This window comes from Perca fluviatilis, chromosome 3, assembly GCF_010015445.1.
Source record: "Perca fluviatilis chromosome 3, GENO_Pfluv_1.0, whole genome shotgun sequence".
Taxonomy (NCBI): domain Eukaryota; kingdom Metazoa; phylum Chordata; class Actinopteri; order Perciformes; family Percidae; genus Perca; species Perca fluviatilis.
The window spans coordinates 38,897,585-38,919,434 of NC_053114.1; the positions used below are offsets into that span (position 1 = coordinate 38,897,585).

The window sequence follows — 21,850 nt, forward strand, 5'->3', positions numbered from 1 at the left end:
TGCCCTTAATGAGGTCATTAGAAACAACTACTCACTAGTACAACATTAAAACTGATAGATGATGATTGAATCACAGGTTTAAGCAGTGGGGGCTTCTGAATGCTGATACTGTTATTGTTCCGATGGCCAAAGGAAGTATTAATTTAAACTACTGCGCATTCTGACAGGTCACAGATTTCTTTGTAACACCGGAAAAGCCTATGCAGCCAGCTAAAAGGTAGCAGCAGATTTCTTTATGTAGGCCTAATTGTATTTTTATTTTATTTTAGAAGTTATCTATAGTTATGGCTGATACTGGGGCAGGACCATCACAGGATAGAAGGAAATTAAACAAAGAACAACTAAGAGCTAGAAACAGATGATGGGCGAGACCTGAGTCAACCTTGGTCGGGCTTTTAACAGTTGGAGACAATTATGGGATTGTAAATGATTCAAAACTGACCCCGAATTGACCCTCAGGGTGTAATATGTCTATTTCATTCATAAAATAACTTTACAATGTGCGATGTGGATGTACGTCAGTAGCCAACATTAAATTACGTCCCCCTTCCATTTAGCGTCCGGTTTAATTTCTTTTCATTTTGTGTTGGCCTACTAATTTATTTCCCCTTGTTCCACTGTACTTATGTAAAGCGTCCTTGGGTTTCATGTAATGCGTTATATTATACTAAGTTATTACTATGTTGGTTGCTACAATCTACAATCTCTTAATGTTTTGGCTTGTGACATAACAGTGATAACGTTAGCGGGTTTAGCTCACAAAACATCCAAGCTGATTTACCGTATGCAACACTTGAAATGCAACGATGCATCTGTAACTGATGATGAATGATGAATGATTTTCTGTCTGAGCAAAACATTCATTGCAACGCATCCAGTTTAAAGTCCTCCTCCTCACCCACAAAGCCCTCCATAAGCAGTAGGGGTGCACGATTCAGAAAATGTCACGATTCAATTCGATATACTGATTTTCAGGCTCAAGATTCCATTCAAAATCGATTTCGATTCAAAAATGATTCTCGATTTAAAAAAAACGATTCACAGTATGTAAATGTAGTTACTTTTCCCATGTGATTGCAAAATCTTTTTTATTATAATTTTTTTTTTAATAAAAAAATATGAATCAATTTTTGGAATTCTATAAATCGATTTTGAATCAGTAGAGCTCGAATCACGATTCAAATGTGAATCAATTTTTTTGCACACCCCTAATAACCAGGCTCCTTCCTACCTCACAGACCTGCTCCACCGCCACAACCCCCCCGTAACCTTCGCTAAACCTCCTCTCCACACCACTCAGGACCGAGCACCGTACCTGGGGTGACAGAGCTTTCACCATTGCAGCCCCCTCCCTCTGGAACTCCCTACCCATACACATCCGTGACTGTACCTGACCTGGACATAGAGCTGTGCAATTAATCAAAATTTAATCGCGATTATGATTTTGGCTCCCAACGATCACAAAAACAGAATAATCGAGAAAAACAATTATTTAGCTCATTACGTTTTGCAAGTAAACTCTTATTTTCTCTGGTGTTCTGAATGAAAAAAATAAAGTTTAAATAGGAAAAGTATTAAGGCAAATTTCACAGATGTATGTGTTGTTTTTACTGTTGATTTATTTAACTTTTTCCACTGTTTTTTAAGTTCAATAATTGCAACATCTTTTCAGAAGTTAACGAGTAATCGTGTCAAATTATCATGATTTCAATATTGACCGAAATAATCGTGATTATGTTTTTTTCCATAATCGAGCAGCCCTACCTGGACACATTCAAATCACACCTCTTCAGATTAGCTTTCCACATACAATAGTCTGACATTTCTCACCTGAGTTACTGGTTTTATTGTTTTTAATTGCTTTCAACATACTTTTTTTGTGTTGGTTTTATTGCTTGCTTGTGTTTTTAAGGTGCTATATGTGCTGTTTTACTGTAAAGTGTCTTTGAGTACCATGTAAAGCGCTATATAAATAAAATGTATTATTATTATTAACTATATGATCTCCCAGTAACACTAACTCAGTAATACAGAGAGCAATACAGCACCATAAAGAAGAGAACTTTAAGACAGCAGGTGTGGTAAAAACACTACCGCTTTTGTCCAAAGGGGCCGCTGGAATCAACGCAAACTGAAAGTTACAAACAGCCACTTTGAACACATCAAAATTAAACAACCACTCCAGTTTTGGTTCATCTGAGCTAAGGAATATGTCAGGTTTTAGTCGAGCCATTTCATGGAACATTAACTCTCTTAAGTCATCATAGTTATGGGACTCCCTTCTGCACTTCACCCGAGTCACACAATCTGTTTTCCTCCCGAATGTTTTTTTTAACCGACCGACCTCAATGGCCAGAGGAAGAACGAATGGGGATGTAACATATATATGATTCAGGGCCAAACTTCTGTTTCATATGGCCTTAATTTGGGTTTGGCCTTTGAAAACATTTTTCTTCTAATTAAAAAAAAAAAGCTTATTTTTAATAGAGTTAACATTACGACACAAATGTTTCCTGTGAATATAGAGTATATCCACCTATTAAAAAATATGCTAGGGCGTAATTTCCACTTGGGACAGGGGGGACACTTTCCAAAATCCAATTTGCGTCCCCTCCACTTTCGTTGATATTATTTTAGTCTCGGTGATCGGCTCCTATTTTAAACAATGAAGAAAGTAAGACATATTTTTCTTATACATAGTTTAGTAGGCTATGTATCTTTCTGGGAGAATTATAGAATTATTTCCTGGATTTTGTATCGCCATAGTGCCTAAATGTATGGAGACCCCCCCAGACAGTTTTGTGTCCCCTCCGCTTCTCAAACCAAAGTTACACCCCTGGCCTGAAAATATGTGCAGCGCTTTTGCCTTGGGGGCTTGTAAAGTACACAAAGGAGTGCATCTAGGTACAGTCTATGGTGGAAACCCTCTGCAGTTGTAGCCAATGAAAGTGTCTCCCCAACCATATATGGTAAGTAGTAGACAGGACATCCTGTCGGACCAGAGACACCCGCGTAAAAGGAATCCTTTAAGAGGGACGTATGGACCGGAGAGTGGTAGGACCCACGGGAGATACAAGGCACACACGCACCGCTAAAAGTTTCTTCAAAAGAAAAGTCTTACAACTCGTCGACACTTTAAGAAATGTTTCTTTCGGAGTCTGAGGATGAATTAGAAGAGCTCCGCTCAGATTTAGACTCCGAGAGCGAGTCCAGCCATTGCAGTCTGGACGAGGATTATATTCCGAGGGGGCTGGCCCGAGATCAGTGAGTACAGACACCCAGAGTTGGCTTCGGTCCAACGAAATACCTCGAGCCTAAACTAGATTTGACGTGTCACGTCTGACATAGATGTAGTACAGTGCAAGGAGTGCATGCATTTACGGCCATAATCAGCCTACCTGTTGCGCTTGTCCTGCTCCTCCTGTGCAGACTCATCGTGCACTTGCCCTCGCTGAAGTTGCCGTTGTATTCAGACATGATATAGGCTAGTTAGTTAGCTAGCTTGCTAGCGCTGGGAACAAATCTACAGCAAGCCCACTGGAAAGCCACACGAGGAAAGTTCTCGATAACTAGCTATGTGAGCACGCAGCGAACTAGTGCGGTGTATCGACCCGCTTGGTGCCGCTTAACGGACTTCACAACAAAGTGTAGCTAGTTCACTTTCACTATTCTCCGCATCTTGCTACATCCGTGCGCGTGCGCGTGCACATCGCAGTTCAGTCGCGTTTGCGGGTTTTTTACCTGTTGTCCAGATACTTGAGAAAAACATCTTGATATGTCTGTATGCGTGTGTTATTGGGCGAGGAGGTCCACCTGGCCTACTGTATAACTTCACAACAGAGTCGTTTGTATTAGTCTCCGTTTCTGTATTTAAATACAACAAATTCCACGTAGGGTAGCCGGGAGCCATGTCTTTCTCTATCACTCTGGGGTAGCCTAACTACTGTGGCAATAAACTCCGTTCAAATAGTGGGCCTATAAAATCCTATGCAGGAGTGGCGGCTTCATAATTTTTAAAGGGGTGGGAAGGCAACCCTTTCGTGTGCACACGCGTTTTTATTCATTATCTTTTGATTCATGTATCAGCGTGATATTAACTGTGGATGAAAGATAATGCATTTCTCATGAAACCATTTCCACGGTAATCCCATAGCAAACTAATACAACGCCACGTAAAAAGCTTTTGATTAACTTGAGGAGACCACTGTATGTTCGCTATTATTGCATCATTATGGAACAGATGAGAATCTGATATTGGACAAGATTAACAATACTGTGTCATCATAAAACCCTTAAAGAGGCAATCTGCCGATTTTAGACATTATGCTCGGTATTACTAAGCCTGTGAGAACAGCTGTATAACATCTTCCGTGTCTCTGGAGAAGCTTTGCCAAATATGACATCACCCCGGTGATGTCATCAGGTTGATCTCAGCTTGGACACTGTAAACTACACATTCATAACAAAAAAAGCCTGCAGTACAAACTAGAGGTGTGGGGTTTGAAAGACATGGGCAATTAACAGGGATCTTTTGATGCTTGATCCATACAGGGGGCTGAAATTCAGGTTATCTCAGCCTATGCTGTTTTAATTTGGACCTTTCTTTTCTTTTTTATCTGTCTCTGACATGCCCCAACTTTTGCAGGCCTGTTAGACTGTGTTAGTCTTACAGAGACTGTGTTAGTCTTACAGAGGTGCATATTAACTGGCTAACCAGTATATAAATAGAATAGAATAGACTTTAATCGTCATTGTGCAGTAGAACCAATACAGCGGAATTTGCTAGTGCAGCCTCTGAAAAAAAATACTCACTTTCATATACACACTCACACAATAAATAAAATAAAATAAGAAAAATATAAAAAACATTATCAAGGCATTAGGAGTGCACGATTCAGAAAATGTCACGATTCAATATCGATTTTCAGGCTCAAGATTAAAACAAAACGATTCAGTATGTAAATGTAGTTACCTTTCCCATGTGATTGCAGTAGACATACAATAAAAAAAATAAATTGGAAATGGAATTCTATGAATCTATTTAGAATCGGTAGAGCATGAACCGCGATTCGAATGTGAATAAATTTTTTTTGCACACCCCTACAAGGCATCCAATATTGCACTGAGTCCCATTGCATAGTATCCCTATCTAGAACGTGCAACTGTGCTGGCTGGGGAGTGGGGGGCATGATTGATGATGATGACACTTCCCCAGCCTTGAGGTGCGTGCTCTAAAAGCCTGACACCGCCTGCCAGATGGAAGCAGGGAGAAGAGATGGTTTGAGGGGTGTGGCTCATCCTGCAGAATATTGTGCGCTCGGCGGAGGCAGCGGATCTTAAAGATGTCGTCCAGTGTGGGCAGGGGAAGTCCAATGATTTTTTTTCAGCAGATCTTATAATTCAATAAATTAATGATACAAAAGCCATATTCTTTATTTAAGGATGATATGGATAAAACCAATATTGCTATATACTGTGAATCACAGTATATAGCAATATTGATTCACAGTCTGTGATATAGTAAATTATCTGGTAAATGTCTGTTTTTGGTTAATCCAGAGAATTACAGTCCCCATCCCCATTGATTCACAGATGCTTCCTTTTTCCTACTATTACATCATTAAAATTTTTATAATATTGTTAGCAACATAATATTAGTATAGCCACTATTATGATCCCTTTATATTCCTGCCCTCATTCATGTTTTTGACCTTTTATTTCCCTTTTTTTGAAGATAACTTGTTTCACCCTCAGTCTTGCTAGTAAAAATGTAAGTTGCAATTAACAATTGTATCCAGAAACATGTTATCTTACTATATTATTAATCCTTAGCTATCTACTTTGTTTACAGGGAAGACTTCACTGATGATGACAGTTCAGACGAGGAGTGGGGTATTAAGCCCACAAAGAGAAGGGCTTCCAGGAAGCGCCCCCGCTCTGTCACGGCCTCTCCGATGTCATCGCCCCTGAAATCCCCATCTAAGAAGTGGGAACGGAGTCCCCTCAGAAAGAAGATCCCTAATGCATCTACACCCAAAAAAGACACCCCCTCCCCCAATACCAGCAAGAGATTATCCACCCCCCGCGGGAAAAATCTAAGTGTAAAGAGGCAAGCAGAAAGAGGGTTGGTGAGAAAGGAAGAGGATGAAGCCGATGGAGACCGGTGGTGTGACATCGATGAGGAAGATGTGGAGCCTCCTCAACCACGGTTCAGACCCGACAGGGAAGTAGGACCGCAGCTGAACCGAACCGCGAATTACACGCCACTCGAACTGTTCCAGCTGTTCTTCTCTGTGACAGTAATCAATACGCTGGTAAAAAACACCAATGCCTATGGGAAAAAGAAATACCAAGGCCATAAGGAAAGCTGGGTGCCTGTCACAGCAGCAGACATGTACTCCTTCGTCTGCCTTGTCCTCTACATGGGTATTGCACCGCTGAAAACTCTGAAAGATTTCTGGAGAGGATCTAAGCTGTTCAGTCTGCCGTTTCCTGCCTCCGTCATGCCATGCAGACGCTTCCTCGCCATCTCCCGCAGCCTACACATGAATGATCCTGCAGTTGAAGCGGCCAATGATCAGAAAAAGGGGACATCAGGGTACGACAGACTTTGCAAAATAAAGCCGCTATATGGGCAGATTTTGGAGGCCAGCTACACTTTCTTTCATCCCCACCAGCATATCTCCATAGATGAACGGATGGTGGCGAGTAAAGCAAGGATCGGGTTCAAGCAGTACATTAAGAGCAAGCCTACTAAATGGGGCTTTAAGCTTTTTGTTCTAGCGGACTCGTCCTGTGGCTACACCCTGAACTTTTTTGTGTATGTGGGAAGAGAAGGTGAACCCACAGGGAAGGGGGTAAGCTACGATGCTGTCATGAGACTGCTGGACATCCCCTTTCTAGGCAAAGGATACAAGCTCTATGTGGACAACTTTTACACTAGTCCAACTCTATTCCTTGACCTCCTTCAGAAAAAAATCTGGGCATGCGGCACCGTTCGCTCTAACAAGGCTGGTTATCCCAAAACGAAAAGGAACGACATGCCTGTGAAAACGCCAAGGGGAACTATCCGGTGGATCAGAAAAGGAGGGTTACTGTTTGTGAAGTGGTTAGACACGCGGGGCGTAACAATGTGCTCCACTTTACACAAAGCGTACAGCAATGACATGGTGAAGCGCAAAGTGAAAGACTCAGATGGACAGTGGACAGTGAAGGAGGTGCCTGTCCCAGGCTGCATCAAAGATTACAACCAGCACATGGGGGGTGTCGACTTGTCAGATGCACTCATTAGCTACTACAACGTCCTCCATAAAACCCAGAAATGGTACAAGACTCTGTTTTATCATTTTGTGGACATAGCCACCGTGAATGCCTTCATCCTCCACAAAGGAATGTGCAAGCTGCAGAATCGGCCTGTGTTAACGCAGAAAAACTTCAGGGAGCAGCTGATTTTGTCCCTGGCGGAGATTGGGTCCACTCCACGCCGGTCAGCTCCGCAAAACTTTATGTTGCCCGCTTCTCCTTTCAAAGTGCCTCCTGCTTCTCCATTGAAAGTGCCACCTGCCTCCCCATCCAACGTCTCGGCCACCTCACCTCCTTCTCCGTCCGCTGGGATGCCGCCCGCGACAGCCACTGATGCTCCAGGTGTAGGTCACCTGCCAGCCTACTTTGTGGAACAAATGACCAACGTGGCTCCCAGAGATCGGGCCACTGCCGGCAGAAGGGCATGTGTGGTCTGCAAAAGAAAGTCGCCCGTCTACTGCAGCACTTGTCAGAAAACACTTTGTTTCACTTCTTTCAGGAACTGTTATAGCGAGTGGCACAGAGGCAATAAGGTGTGTTTCTAAGTGACTACACTTACTTGTATATGGTCTATGGCCTTTAATAGGCAGAGTGAACCAATCTGTCAATAAGCTGGTGATTCCCCCTTCATAAACATAGGCCTTTAATCACCACAAGTGAACAAATGTCAACGGCCAAAGTCTCCTAGAACTATGTTGTCACCGCATACCTCATGATTACACTGAGTACTTAAGAATCCTGTGTGGCCTTTAAACGAATCCTGCGCAGTCCTCCTCTCCACTCTAACACTTCCAGCAAACCTCACAGAGAACAATGAGGGCAAAACGGCCTCAGCGATCTGTTTCAACGGAATATTTTCTGGTCCAGATCCGCTAAAAACACAACACCGAACCTGTTAGTGCGTCATTCATTACCAAACCGTTTGTACTGTAACGGCAACCGTTAGGCTACCGACAACGTTATCTTTGCTTCACCTGTTCACCTGACTTTAGCAGTTCAGATAACACACTCAAATGTCCTGCTGTTAAAGGACATGAACTAACCATGGACAGTTTCCTCAATTATGGACTCGCAGCAGTGTGTCGCGTTGCTGCCGTTCATTGCTGTGTGATGCAGAATGGTTATAGGGAAAACAATTGATATTTGCCATTATTTTTAGAATTAAAGAATGGTGGGGATTCCCGTTGGCCTTGGCGACCTGCCAGGCCTGTATAGTTATAGGGGAAACACTGGATATCTTGAACTAACAGAAATAGAATAGATAATAACCTTAACTCTTGCGTTGTCTTCCCGTCAACCTTGAAAAAAACAACCAACCAACGTTTTTGACGCCTTGTTTTTTTGCTTTTTCCAACGTTTTAAATTGTAAAAATTTTCTTCTACACATTTTCAGCGCTTATTTCTACGTCCCATATTTTATGACATAAAACAAAAATTGAAAACGGGTCAATTTGACCCGAAGTCAGGGTTAAAAACATGGGGGTAGTAAACTAGAAAAGGACTTACATAAAAAGGATGAATCTACCCATTCATTTGAATTAACTGTTAAAATGACAATATCCCCCAAGGCTTCAGTATCTGTTCCAGTCATTACCCATTCAAATACCTGAAATTGTCTCTAAAACACTTAATTTAAAAAAAAAAAAACAGAATTTATATGGAATTGTGAAGCGTCTTACAAACCAGGAAGCAGCATGGCACTGCCTGGATTAATGGCAGTGCCAGTCTTTGCTCTGCCAGCTCAGAGGGGGAGTCACAGTTGGCGCTCACGCGAGTAACATTCTTCAGTGGCGGGCGCTGCGGTTGTTGCCGGTCTGTGAGGGCACTCATTAGGTGGTCTTTGACTAAACTGCTCCAAAAAGAATAACGTGAAAGAGTTATAGCATCCTCTCCTGGACTCTAAACGGACTACGTGATCTTTCTGAGAAGGTGCCGGATCATTTTATTCCCAAATCTTATCCTAAAACCTTAACCACAAGGACTGATTACTCTGCTTTAAAGCATTCAATCAAGTAACGTACGAGGTCCACAGAAATATTGGACTGAAAAAAACTGGACTATCATCTGAAAACACCCTGGAGAAGTGATCTCCCAGCATCATGAATGGATACATACATATCTACCTACCTCTGCCTGGAAGACTCAGGTGAAACTGGATACCTCATGTCATCCTCTTTTGTTATCTGCAACTGTGATCCTTTCTCACAACAACCTGAAATCACTTGAACAGAGCTCACCAATGGGGTGATGTTGCCTCACAAGACTGTCATCTTCGTGAATAGGGTTAGGCATCGTTTTGATTTTAACAATTCTGATTCCAATTCCGATTCTTCCTTTTGATTCCGGTTCTTATCGATTCCGATTCCCCGAGGGGTAGAGTTGAAATGGGTCACATTCTTATTTCACAGATAAGAGGAACATTTTATTTTTGATTCAATGGTGGTTTATAGTTTTACCGGGCTTTTTTTAGCCACAGTTTAGAGCGCCGCTAACTGTGCTCCACGGCTGCAACACAACAAGCCCCTGGCCGCTACGGAAACCAAAACTTTCGCATGTTAAATTTGGAACAGATGATCGGATTCAAAAACATATTTTCCAAACGATTCCAATAAAGAAACGATTCCAAGTTGGAAGTGGTTCTCGATGTCCAACCCTACTCATGAATGAATGAATGAATGAATGAATGAATGAATGAATGAATGAATGGGGTTCTATACTGTAACTTGGAGTCACACTTGAATACAACGACTGATGCCAATTTCATAAACTATCACCGACAATGTTTACATGTGCATTGTTTCACCATTATGACTTTTATCCAGGTATTGATATGATGTTTACATGAAACAAAGCTCTTGGTTTCTCCTATTTACCAGGTTTCTGATCATGTGGTTGGTGCAGACGTGCGTTTGACTCTTCGGCATCTCAGCTAATCTTTGGCATTTCTAGGTACATTACCTCAGCAGTTTGGTTTCGGGTTGCATTTCACATACTCAGATTTGGCTTCTTCAACTTGACTTCAAACAACCATTATATATAACTTTATTTACAGACTCAAGGTCCAGATATAAAAGTACACATATTACAGGAATGGTACACACAAACATAAAAACATACAGACATACTGTCTACCACATATTACATAAAGGGAACATACATACATACATACATACATATACAGTGACGTAAGTTGAGGATGCACCAAAATAGATTGGAGACAGACATTAGAAACCTGTATACAGCGTTTTTGTGCCACAGTTCCCCAGCACTCCTTCTAAATACCCATCAGGGAATGTTAATGGATTGTCGGTCTCTAAATGTTTGAACTTTTCTGAGCACACCTCTCTCTCTCTCCCTCTCTCTCTCTCTCTCACCGAGCTCCACTGGATCTTCTACAAACGGTGACGCCGTTATCAATCGAGTATTGATTGGTCAGTAGGCGGTGCTTTAACACCGGTTGATCTCTAATCTCCAACATAACCTGCTCCTGAGCAGGTTAGGTGTTCAGCGTGAGTTACCACGGCGATTTAACCCAGTAACAAGTGATCCGCCGCCGTGATACACAAAACCCTGGGTTGAACCTGAAGTTACCTCGCTAACGCCAAATCTTGCTTTGTAGTACAGGCCTCTGAATAAGCATTCCTTAAAGCGCCCAAATTATGCTCATTTTAATGTTCATAATTGTATTTTAAGGTTGTACCAGAATAGGTTTACATGGTTTAATTTTCAAAAAACACCATATTTTTTGTTGTACTGCCCAGCTCTCTCTCACTGCTGCAGCTCCTCTTTTCACCTGGTCTCTGTTTTAGCTACAGAGTGAGACCTCTTTTCTTCTTCTGTACTATCTTTGATTGCACTCGCACATGCTCAGTAGTTCAGATGTAGATCATGTCAGCTAGCTAACTCTAGAGACAGTAAAAGAAAGCCTGTTTCTCCAACTGTAGTCAGTTACAAGGCAGGATTAGCTGGGAGACTTCTTCTAAATCAGGGCGCACATGGAAGTAGTTCTTTTGGAGATTATGGTGAACTTGTGTGTGTTGTAGCAGTGCTTTGCTATTGAGAACGAGGTCACATGCTAGCGTTAGCATTAGCGTTAGCATGCTAACGCTCGTTTCGGCTTGTGACGTCACAAGTCGGGCCGATTTTGAACAGCTCACCAGGAGACTGAAGGCAGGACACATTCAGAAACCGTATCTCACTCAAAACAGCATGGATGGGTTTTTATTAAGTTTGTATGCGTGTGGAAGCTCCAGAGACACAAAATAACACCCCAAATCCCAGAAAAAAGTGTTTTTTTCATAATATGGGCACTTTAAGGATTTCTGGAACCACAATGTTTACAGGCAAAAAAAGGCATGCTTTAAAAAAAACAGTTCACCTCATCAACTCTACCTCACTCTACAGAAACGATGACACACTGACTCATAGCACAGGAGCTAGCTTCACACTGGAACCTGATTAGCTTCATTACCTCTAAGTCTAAAGTTATTTCAAAGTGTCTCTCCTGTTGTTTTATTTGACACAATACTATTTTGCATGTTGTATGTATTTGTATGTGGGTTGGATTAGAGAGTTGGAGTTGTGTTCTTTCATGTTCTGTACAAATGAAATGCATTTTTAAAAAGGGATCTGTGGCGGGGGGTGGGAGGGGTATAGTTTGCTAAATAAAGGATAAATAAGACACCATATGAAATGATATTTTATAACATTTGCATACAGTGTTAAGTTTAGTGTGTTGGATACATTTGTAAAAACTAAAGACAAAGTATCTAAGAAGAAGATATCAAAAGATAAACTGGTGTACTATTTTTACAAGAATGAGCTGAGAGTTTATTTCAGCACTTTGGAGGAGATGCTTGTAGACACGACTCACTGACTAAATATGGAAAATAATGATGTGGTATATTGGGGGAGTTAACATTTTTTATTATCACCAAAGTGATTCATCATCATTTGGTAACTTTGCAGTCATGTATTTTCAAGCTGTTTGGTACAATACTCATTAAAATAATGATATCTCAAAGCCTGTTTTGTCTGTCAACCAAAATTTTCGATTTGGATATTGAACATTTTCATGGAGTTATTCTATAGATTTCAGCCCATATTACGACTGATTTACCATTTGAAAGCCATAAAAAAACAGAATATGTAAACAGAAAGGTTGTTAGGCATACATTAAATTGTAAACAGAAATAATTGATTATGGCCCGGACGATTATCAATGCAGCATCGTCCATGGCCACGATTCGATGCATTGATTATTTGATTAATTTCAACACCTCTAATATATACATATATCAGTGTGGACAGAAGATATGAAATTTCTTCAGGGTTTGCTTGACTATTATGTTAAGTACATTCACTAGTTCTTCAAGGCAGGGATGGTTTACTGCAATGGTGTCCTGTCTGGACTGCCCGCCGAGTAGTGATGTGCGGATCTAAAATACTAAAATATCGATATTTACGATCCCAACGTCTCCTGCTCTAGTATCGATTCTCATATAAAAAGATCGATATTTAAACTCAGTAATTTGGAGTGAGTTTTTATGTTATCATAAGTAACTTGTTGTCACCAGAAAAGTCTAATTATATCCGGTTAGGGGAAGGAACTACTTCTCCTTCCGCCGGTCAGTTGTGTGTGCACTCTGGCTCTGTGACGGAGCCGGCCGCTGCAGCAGCCCTTCTTTAATTTCCCGTTACGAAGAAGACTGCAGACTGCACTCTGCGGTCTGCATAGGAGTGTGTGGAAAGACAGTGAAATACAGTGATAACACTACAAACCTCACCAAACATCTGAGTCAAAAGAGTGAATATGATGATATAATATAGCGTCAGTCTGAGGAAGAGGTCCAGGGCAAGAAGACACAAGGTGCTAGGGCAAGACAGACTTCAGTCAGTGAGTTATTTGGCAGCAGCCCAGGTACAGGGAGATAGCGTGATAGGTTCACTGACTGTGGGATAGTTATTCACGCTGTTAAGGCTTTAGTTTTTTAATGTTCAAGAGTTCCCCGGAATCCCAGCATTCTTACAACAAGCTAACAGAAAGCAGAGTTTGTTCTGAGATTTTCTTTATAATTAAATAATATGAGAGTAGTTTATTGTCTTGTCATTATGCAGCTATAATTTGGAATTGGTAAGCCTACAGCCTACTTTTTTACTTTACTTTAAACTAGTTGTCACATCACACTACAAATAAAATACATAAAAAGTATTGGTATCGGTATCGGCAATACCAGCCTGGGTATTACTTGGTATCGGATCGAATAGGAATTAAGTGGTATCGCACATCACTACCGCCGAGGCCCTTAGCAGACTCCAGTATGTCCAGAACTCTGCTGCCAGGGTTCTAACCCACACCAAGCCCTGGCAGCATATATCCCTCCAATCCTCCAACAGCTCCACTGATTGCCAGTCAAGTCACGCATCACCTACAAGATCCTCCTGCTCACCTACAAATATCTCCATGCACTCTCTCCACAATACCTCACAGATCTCCTCCAACCCCTACACTCAGTCACGTTCCCTTGCGGTCCTCTGACAAGGACCTGCTGGACACCCCCCTCCCCGCACCAGGTTGCGGACTTTTGGGGACAGGGCTTTCTCTGCCAATGCTCCAAACTCTGGAACAGTCTACCGCTCTGCCCCATCCCTGCCCGTGTTCAAAAAGCACCTCAAAACATTTCTTTTCACTAAGTCCTTTGACCCCTAACCCCTTATTTGTTAAGCGACCTTGGGTACCATGAAAGGTGCTATATAAGTCCAAGTTATTATTATTATTATTATTTAAAGTTGAAGGGTTGTCTTATACACACTGCTGCTGCTCTATGTGTGTTTATATTTACATTACAGTTCTTGCATAAATGTGTGAAACAGCTGTTCTCAACCTCCCTAATTAGACGTGGAAAGAGGAAGTGGTGTGAATAAATAAAATCAGCTGACTGCAATTCTGGTTAATTATCATTTTGAATCAAAACAAATGTTGTACGGGTAATGGGTCACACATTACTTGAACCTGACAGCAAACAAACACAGTATGTAACAGCACACAGCTCTGTCACACACATACCTTTAAACCTAAGCTAGCTACTGCATGCTTTTTCAGGACGGAAACATGAAAATACTGCAACTCTGATATCCATTTCCACTCCAGTCATTCTTTATCCTGCTGCAGCTGATCAAGATCAAGGTCTTTAATTGGGACACTTTGCACACATATCCCTGACCCAGTGAGGTGAAATCTTCATTTTGTATTATTCATTTCATTTTAATTTTTCAAGTGGGTTAGCACTCATTGCGTATTGCTCCTTGGCTATAATTAAAGATGGCGTGTTTATGTTAGTTACATACCTAAATTGCTAACATATCATTTCATAAAGATAAAAATAAACTATATTGTAGAGCTTCTACATGAATCCAAATGTAACCAAATATCAAACATTTCTATGTGCACAGTTGCATTCAGGTACACCACTGTACCACCACATTATCATACAGTATTCATTCCCAGGTGAAAGTATGTTGTCAGACTGACCACAGGTCAGATGCAACAGCTACATTATTCAGTGGGAAACTGAAAGGTTAAATACAGTAGCAGGGCTTCTCATAATCAGAGCTTACTCAGGATATTGTAAATAGTAATGAGCGGTATATACATACATTGACTCAAAACCAAATTACTCCTGCAACAGAATGCCCTGTGTATGTAAATGTTGCCCCTGACATTCTGTCAACAAATAAGATAAATGGTGTATTTCTCTTTAGTAATAGCTGGGTGAAAAGAAAAATAGGAGATCAAGAGAAGGGTTTGAAGCTGGGTTGAGCAATGCAAAGCAGGGTTGATGCATGACCCCTGAAGTGATCCAGCTCTGGTCCGATGGAAGCCGTACGCGAACACACGCATTAGCAGTTGACAGATACGGTGCTGCGTATGTCTGATAGCTCCCTTCACGGAGGATTAGCGGACAGAGCAGCGTCTCGGGTGGGGCGATGTGATGCGAGCGTCCCTCTGTGATTATATATCCTGTGTCTGCAGATAAGAGACTGTTTAACCTTCTGCCAATCACAACCACAGACGTTATTTGGTTTTCCGCTGAACGTTAAATTGGGAGCAATTCTGCAGGCGCTGTGCTGAATCTCATATCTCAGTCCATAAAGCAGAAGCATCAGTTAGGCAAAGTTTTGTTTTCATTTCACAGGAGATTAATACTTTTCAGGAAGGTAGAGCGAGCTCCGTGTGTGACAAAATGTACTCTGTTGGGTGTTAATATTCAATCTATTCACTGCATTTGGAAATGTTAGCTTACTTTCCTATATCACAGAGCATTTGCAGTAGTGGCACTGAAGCCCTGTGGTTAAGGGTTCACAGGGTTTGAGGTCTTCCTTTTGCCATAGTGCATGCTGGGATTGGCTGTACTGTACTCTTGAATAACAGTAGGCAGGAAAAGATAATGAATTACTGCATATGAAAGATTGACATCCTAAAGCCAGACCTACAGTGGTGATATAAGCACATCTGACTCGCACTGGCGTACGTAGAACATTTGCGCCTCATTAAAATAAATGGGTGGCACTGCGCCTCACAGGAAGAAGGCCTTGGGCTCGAACCCAACCTGACAAGCTGGGTTATTCCTGTGTGTGTGTGTGTGTGTGTGTGTGTGTGTGTGTGTGTTTGCGGGGTCAGGAACTCAGGAACCCTAAGAACTAGTAAATCACAAACTAAAGTTTCTTCCAGCTTATCACTGGTTTATATCGATGACGTTCCACTTCCGGGATCGTTCAGGTGCAGCAGGAAATTCCAGATGTCCTTTACCTTCCTCTTTCTTTGTGGCTAAACGGTGGATTTCTGAGGACTATGGATAACTGCTCCTCAGATCTCTGCAGGGTAAATCCAGACAGCTAGCTAGACTATCTGTCCAATCTGAGTTTTCTGTTGCACGACTAAAACAACTTTTAAACAAGCACATATTTTGCAGCGGCACTGTCATTGTGTCCGGGATTTTGCACCCCCCAATACGATTGTGATTGGTTTAAAGAAATGCCAATAAACCAGAGCACGTTTTTCTCCCATCCCGGAATGCTGTGTGGACTAGCCAGACCCTCTTTTGCAGCATTGTGGAGGAAGGTCTGGCAATGCGAGACTAGCTTGATGCTTATAAAGGTGGAGGTTCTGGTGGTTGCTCCAGAAAAGGTCGTCCCCACGATCATGCAATGTATTGGGCCTTTTTCTTTTGCTGTCCGCTCCAACCTGCGTAATTGAGGGGTGGTATTTAATCAATCTTCGTTTTTTCGACACACATTTTAAGCAGCTGCCCAGATCTTGTTTTTCCACTTAAAAAAATATTACTAAACTGAGATCTGTAGTTTCAACTGCTGAACTTGAAATGCTTCTCGCATTGACTATTGCAATGTACTTTTCTCCTCACTTAGTAGGCTTTTGATCATCATTTAGTAAATTCAGAATGCTGCTGCAAGGCTACTCGCTAGGCGTTGTGAATATGTTGCATTCCATTCTGTGAGAACTCTGGACAAAGCCTCTCTCATCTATTTAAATTTGTATCATACATTGTAACACTGTTTTCCACCCTAAAGACTTATTAGTGTGAACTAACCAATCCTCCTGTCCACGGGTCTCTTTCTCTCTCTTATGTAGCGATTGTTAGAACATGTATATATCCTTGTGTGTCTCATTACACCTTTGGAACATTGTGAACTGAACCCTGCTTTGTGTCCCTTGGTTCCCCGAGCGCTAGCCACTGCTTTCAGAATCAACTCACAGAGGCCGAGCCTGTAGATGATAGGATTTGAACCACAAAATAATCGTCATCCGATTGTTTCCTAACACTAGGTCAAATAGACGGCCTCACATCACCCCTGTTCTTAAGTCTCTTTACTGGCTCCCTGTCGCATACAGAATTCAATTTAAAGTTCTTGCTCTTACAAATAGAGCATTGCAAAGGCAGGCTCCTGCATATGTGGCTGAACTACTTCACCTATATTCCTCAGCCCACTCTTTTAGGACTATGTTAAATCTGTTCCACGCACCCGGCTTAAGGCCCATGGCAATCAATCTTTATAGTCCGTAGCAACCTAAGCTTTGGAATGCTCTGCCTCCGTCCTTTCAGTTTGCTGTTTCTCTGGACTCTTTCAAAAAATCTGATAAAAACCTGCCATTTTAGACAGGCACTTGGTTGACCTGTCTGTACTTTATTTATTATTGTCTTTAATTTGTATTATGTTCTCTTGTTTTTTTATGTCCTTGTAAAGTACATTGTGATTTTGTCTGTGAAAAGCGCTATATGAATACATTTGACTTTGCACACTTATATCGAAAAACCCTGGATATTAGACTGGTAACTAATTAAAAAGCAATGGGTTTGTTTGAGATGGAAGATTTTGCCAACAAAACAGGGTCATCATGTTGTTCTTAGTAATTTAGCACCATGATGCTTGAATGCATGTTGGAATGAAGACGTGCAGAGGGGGAAAAGCCAGTCTTATCCCCAATTGTCAGTCCTAATATTGATACAAGCTAGTGCTAGGAGAAGCTCCTGAGTCTCTCAATGTTCCTGGGTTCGGAAAAAAAAAAGACCTATGGGGAAAAAAAATTCCATTGATTATCCTATTTTTGCTGTTACCTGACTTTGAAGAGGAGAAACGGGTACTGCACATGAAATAGATGGCTTGGGTAAAATAAGGTATCCTGGTTCGAAAAAAAAAAAAAAAAAAAAAAAACAAATAAAACGACAAATCTCAAAACATAATTCATCTTGTCAACCTGATCACTGACCCCAAGCTCGGCCATTCAGACCGATAGCATATGCCCCGACAATACTGCGTGCCCTGTCATTATGCTAATGGTGCTGGGTGTCAACACCCTGCTGCTGCACTCTGACAGACGAAAGCCTTATCACATCATTACACACCATTACTGTTTTTAATGAAGTCAACAGCTCCCAAGCAGAGGATACCCTCTCCGCTGTCTGACTCATTAAATGATCTTACACGTGAATAACCCAGGGCTCAATTATCAAGTCACTCGGCTGTCCTCGAGCCTGCTCACCTCCTCCTCACACAGACACAGTCACACTCAGTCACAGCTCCGGCCTGCTCTGTTACTGGGAGTGTTGGCGTTGTCCTGATTAGAGTTACAGCAATTTATCTTTATGCCAATATTTATTACATATTTAGAAATGTAGTCATGCTGCCACTGCCAATGTAATAAATGTTCTCTGGGGTAAAAATAAATTGTTTTATGGTTTGTTTTAGCATGAAAACTGTAACATTAGAAGATATTGCAGAAAGATGAGTGAAGATGGAACTTGATTCAGCTGAGCTCAGCTGGCAAAACTGCAGCCATTGACTAAAGTTTAGAGAAGTGGGATCGCGTCCAGAGGGTTGCTGGTTCAATCCTGATAAATCTGGGTTGAGAAAGTCAAAGCGCAGTGCTTGCCCCTGCCTTATTATCATTGATGGGTTAGCCTTGAGCAAGGCACTTAAACCTTAACTGCTCTAGTTAGCTGCTCATTGACTGTTAGATCAGACTGCAGATGTAATGAGAAATATGCTGAATCAAACTACTCACAATGAGAGTGCATGAGTGAGAAAAAGTCCCTTTGTATGAAAGTGTCTGCCAAATTAATCTTATGTAATGTAATGTACTGGGTAACTTCCATGTATGAAAGTATTTAATGGTGTGGGGACAACTTTTGCTTGATGAATTACATAGATGTGTAAAAAGAAAAAAGAAATCTGTATTTTAACAATGTCATTCAAATAGTACAGATATGTCTAACACCACTAGGGCTAGGTCTCGTTCAAAACTTTTCAATACCGATACCAATGCCAATACCGTGACTTCGATACCAGTTTCCCAACGATACTTTTTTCGATAACAATTTTATAAAACAAAAAGAAATTACAACAATACACATTACAGCACAAATCTTTCTTCTTCTTTTTTCCAGCAACTACTAAGGGAGCCCTGCCTCTGTGCGTAACGCAGAGTTTTTTCCTGCGTGTCTCTACGAATTGTAACGTTTTTTTATTCAACCTTTATTTATTCAGGGAAAGTTCACTGAGAGGCAGCTTCTCTTTTGCAGGAACGCCCTGATCACATTCACACAGTTCCACATTCATACCTGGAAGCTGTCCGGTACAACCACAGTCTGATCTGCTGGCCACTGAGCAGCTCCACTGGAGCGGTTGGAGGTTAAGGGCCTTGCTCAAGGGCACCTCAGTGGTGGTAATGAGGGAGAGACAAGCACTGCTCTTTCACTTTCCCCACCCAGATTTTTTTATCCTGTTGGTCTGGGGATTGAACCAACGACCTGGTCACAAGCTCGCTTCTCTAACCTTTAGGCCACCACTGCCCACGTTAGACAGCCAATCACAGACATTGTTAGATCTTGGTAGAAGCACGCTGCATGCTTTTGGCTCACTGACTCTGATGAGATTTACTCCGTAGGTACTGAAATTGGGTATTGAATGACGAGGCATTTTTCAATACTCAAATCCAGTCGGTGCCTAAAAAGTATTGAATTCGGTACTCAGTCCTAAACACCAGTGTGTGTGTGTGTGTGTGTGTGTTATGTGTGTGTCTGTACACGAGTTAGGTGTGTATGTCATCCATCAGAGGACTTGTCATTGGGGAGTTCCTCTCCACTCACTGCAGGACATTCATCACATGAAGGTGAAACTAAAACTCCACCAGCTGCTCTTTCTTAACACTCAACCTTTCAATGCAGCCATCTGCTACAGAAAATAATGATAATAATAATGCTGAAGGCCTTTTGGGAAGGCGCGTGCAGATAAACAGAAGACACAGCTTTATGTTTCTTCACTTTCGACCTTCCACTGACAACAGTCAAACGCTACACCTGCCAGTACATGCTTAACCTCTCTCCATACACCATGTTCTGTCATCTTAGATTTAGTGTAAAAAAAACACGCAGACTGAAGAGAAAGCTTATTCATTAATACGCCCCCTGGTGGTAAAAACAAGCAGAACTTTGTAATGCTCTGATATATCTCTCACTAGGCAACCATAAACAAGAAGAAATGCATGAGCACAAGTAGAAAACAAAATCATTTCACTATTAGCAGCGCAATTAGCTGAATAACAGCTGAAACTGTCAGCCAACTAAGCAAACTGTCAGTTTTTCATTCGCACTACAAAATAGCAGATACCTATCTCCACTTCCCTATAGATTTCCCTGATTAGTAAATCATAACAGTGCTCCACGTGCAGCTTTCAGGGTGTGAACCCTGAATAAATCGATGAGCTCTTCCCTCACCGTGCCGACAGCCTGAACTGCAGCAGCCGGGGCTAAACTACACTCCTCAAAGTAAGCCACAGTTGACATGCTTTGGGCAACAGGTGCAGAGAGCTGAGGCCCTTTGTACTTTGAGCATCTGTATTATAGCTGGGAGCATTTGGCAGATATTTTTGGGGAAGCACTAGATGAGGCTTCCGCTGTTGCTATGAGACTCTTGAAAATCCCTTTGAAGCGTGGCACAGTTGAGCTCGAAGTTAAAATAGCTTTAACTTCTTGCACTTGGTGCTGTTGACACCAAAAACATGCCACGTTTTGAAAGACTCTGCTATAGCTGTTAGGGCTGTGTATTGGCATGAATCTGGCGTCACGATACGTATCCGATACATGGGTCATGATTCAATATATTGCAATATATTTCGATACTGTGCATAAGGCGATATATTGGGATTTTAGTATAGGTATAATTTTAGAAAAACTAATATGTAAAAAAAGACGATGTTCATAAAAGTCAAAGAACTTTAGGTAAACAATTCAGTACACAGAAAATCAGGTTCTTAGTGAGCACATGTTTATATGCTGAAGTAGGCCAAAGTTCAGCCATAGCTACATTGTTAGCTTCTAGCAAAAAGTCAGGCCCTGCTAGGCACTGTTAGGCAAGGACACTAGTGGTGCCTCTCAGCATAGCCATCTAGCGGTAGGGGGTTTAAAAACAACATAAACGTGAACCACTGTGAATACACATGAATATGTTTGAACGTTTAAAAATCTTTTTTTATAATAATAATAAAAAAAATATTTCCTTTTTGAAAATCGATACAGTATTGCAAAATAAAATATTGTGATACTCAAGTGTATCGATTTTTTCTTACACCCCTAATAGCAGTATACCTATACATTGGCAACATTGACCATAAGACAACAACACAGCAAAGAGAATGAGAATAAAGATATAAACCATGTTTATAGGCAGGCAAAAGCACACACTCAGATTCACTTTGGCTGCAGATGGAAGAAGACACAATATAACATACAGTGTTTCCCACACAGACTAATGTGTGGCGGTGTGCCACACTATCAACACCGGCGCCGCACATTATTACGTATTTTTATTAAACGCTATTTAAGACACGTTCCGCTGCATTTCCTTTCCCTGCTCTCCTCCGTCTCTCTTTCACTTGTGTCTCGCTCACACACACACACACACACACACACACACACACACACACACACACACACACACACACACACACACACACACACACACACACACACAC

General features: G+C 41.5%; 2 protein-coding genes across 2 annotated transcripts in view; one reads left to right on the top strand and one right to left on the bottom strand.

Moving 5' to 3' along the window:
- LOC120555936 (protein kinase C-binding protein NELL1-like) overlaps window positions 1-21,850 on the bottom strand; it is a 329,540-nt gene that overhangs the window by 141,660 nt on the left and 166,030 nt on the right. The window lies entirely within an intron of this gene.
- Window positions 3,060-8,652, top strand: LOC120555937 (piggyBac transposable element-derived protein 4-like). The gene is made up of 2 exons (XM_039795145.1): window positions 3,060-3,264; window positions 5,852-8,652. The coding sequence occupies exons 1-2, from the start codon at window positions 3,143-3,145 to the stop codon at window positions 7,845-7,847; spliced, it is 2,118 nt and encodes a 705-aa protein (XP_039651079.1). The 5' UTR covers window positions 3,060-3,142; the 3' UTR covers window positions 7,848-8,652.

Bases quoted from the DNA above. Each gene is read 5' to 3' on its own strand.
- LOC120555937 (XM_039795145.1), top strand. From the start codon at position 3,143: ATGTTTCTTTCGGAGTCTGAGGATGAATTAGAAGAGCTCCGCTCAGAT. The intron at 3,265-5,851 runs GTGAGTACAGAC...CTTTGTTTACAG, and splicing joins AGGGGGCTGGCCCGAGATCA to GGAAGACTTCACTGATGATG.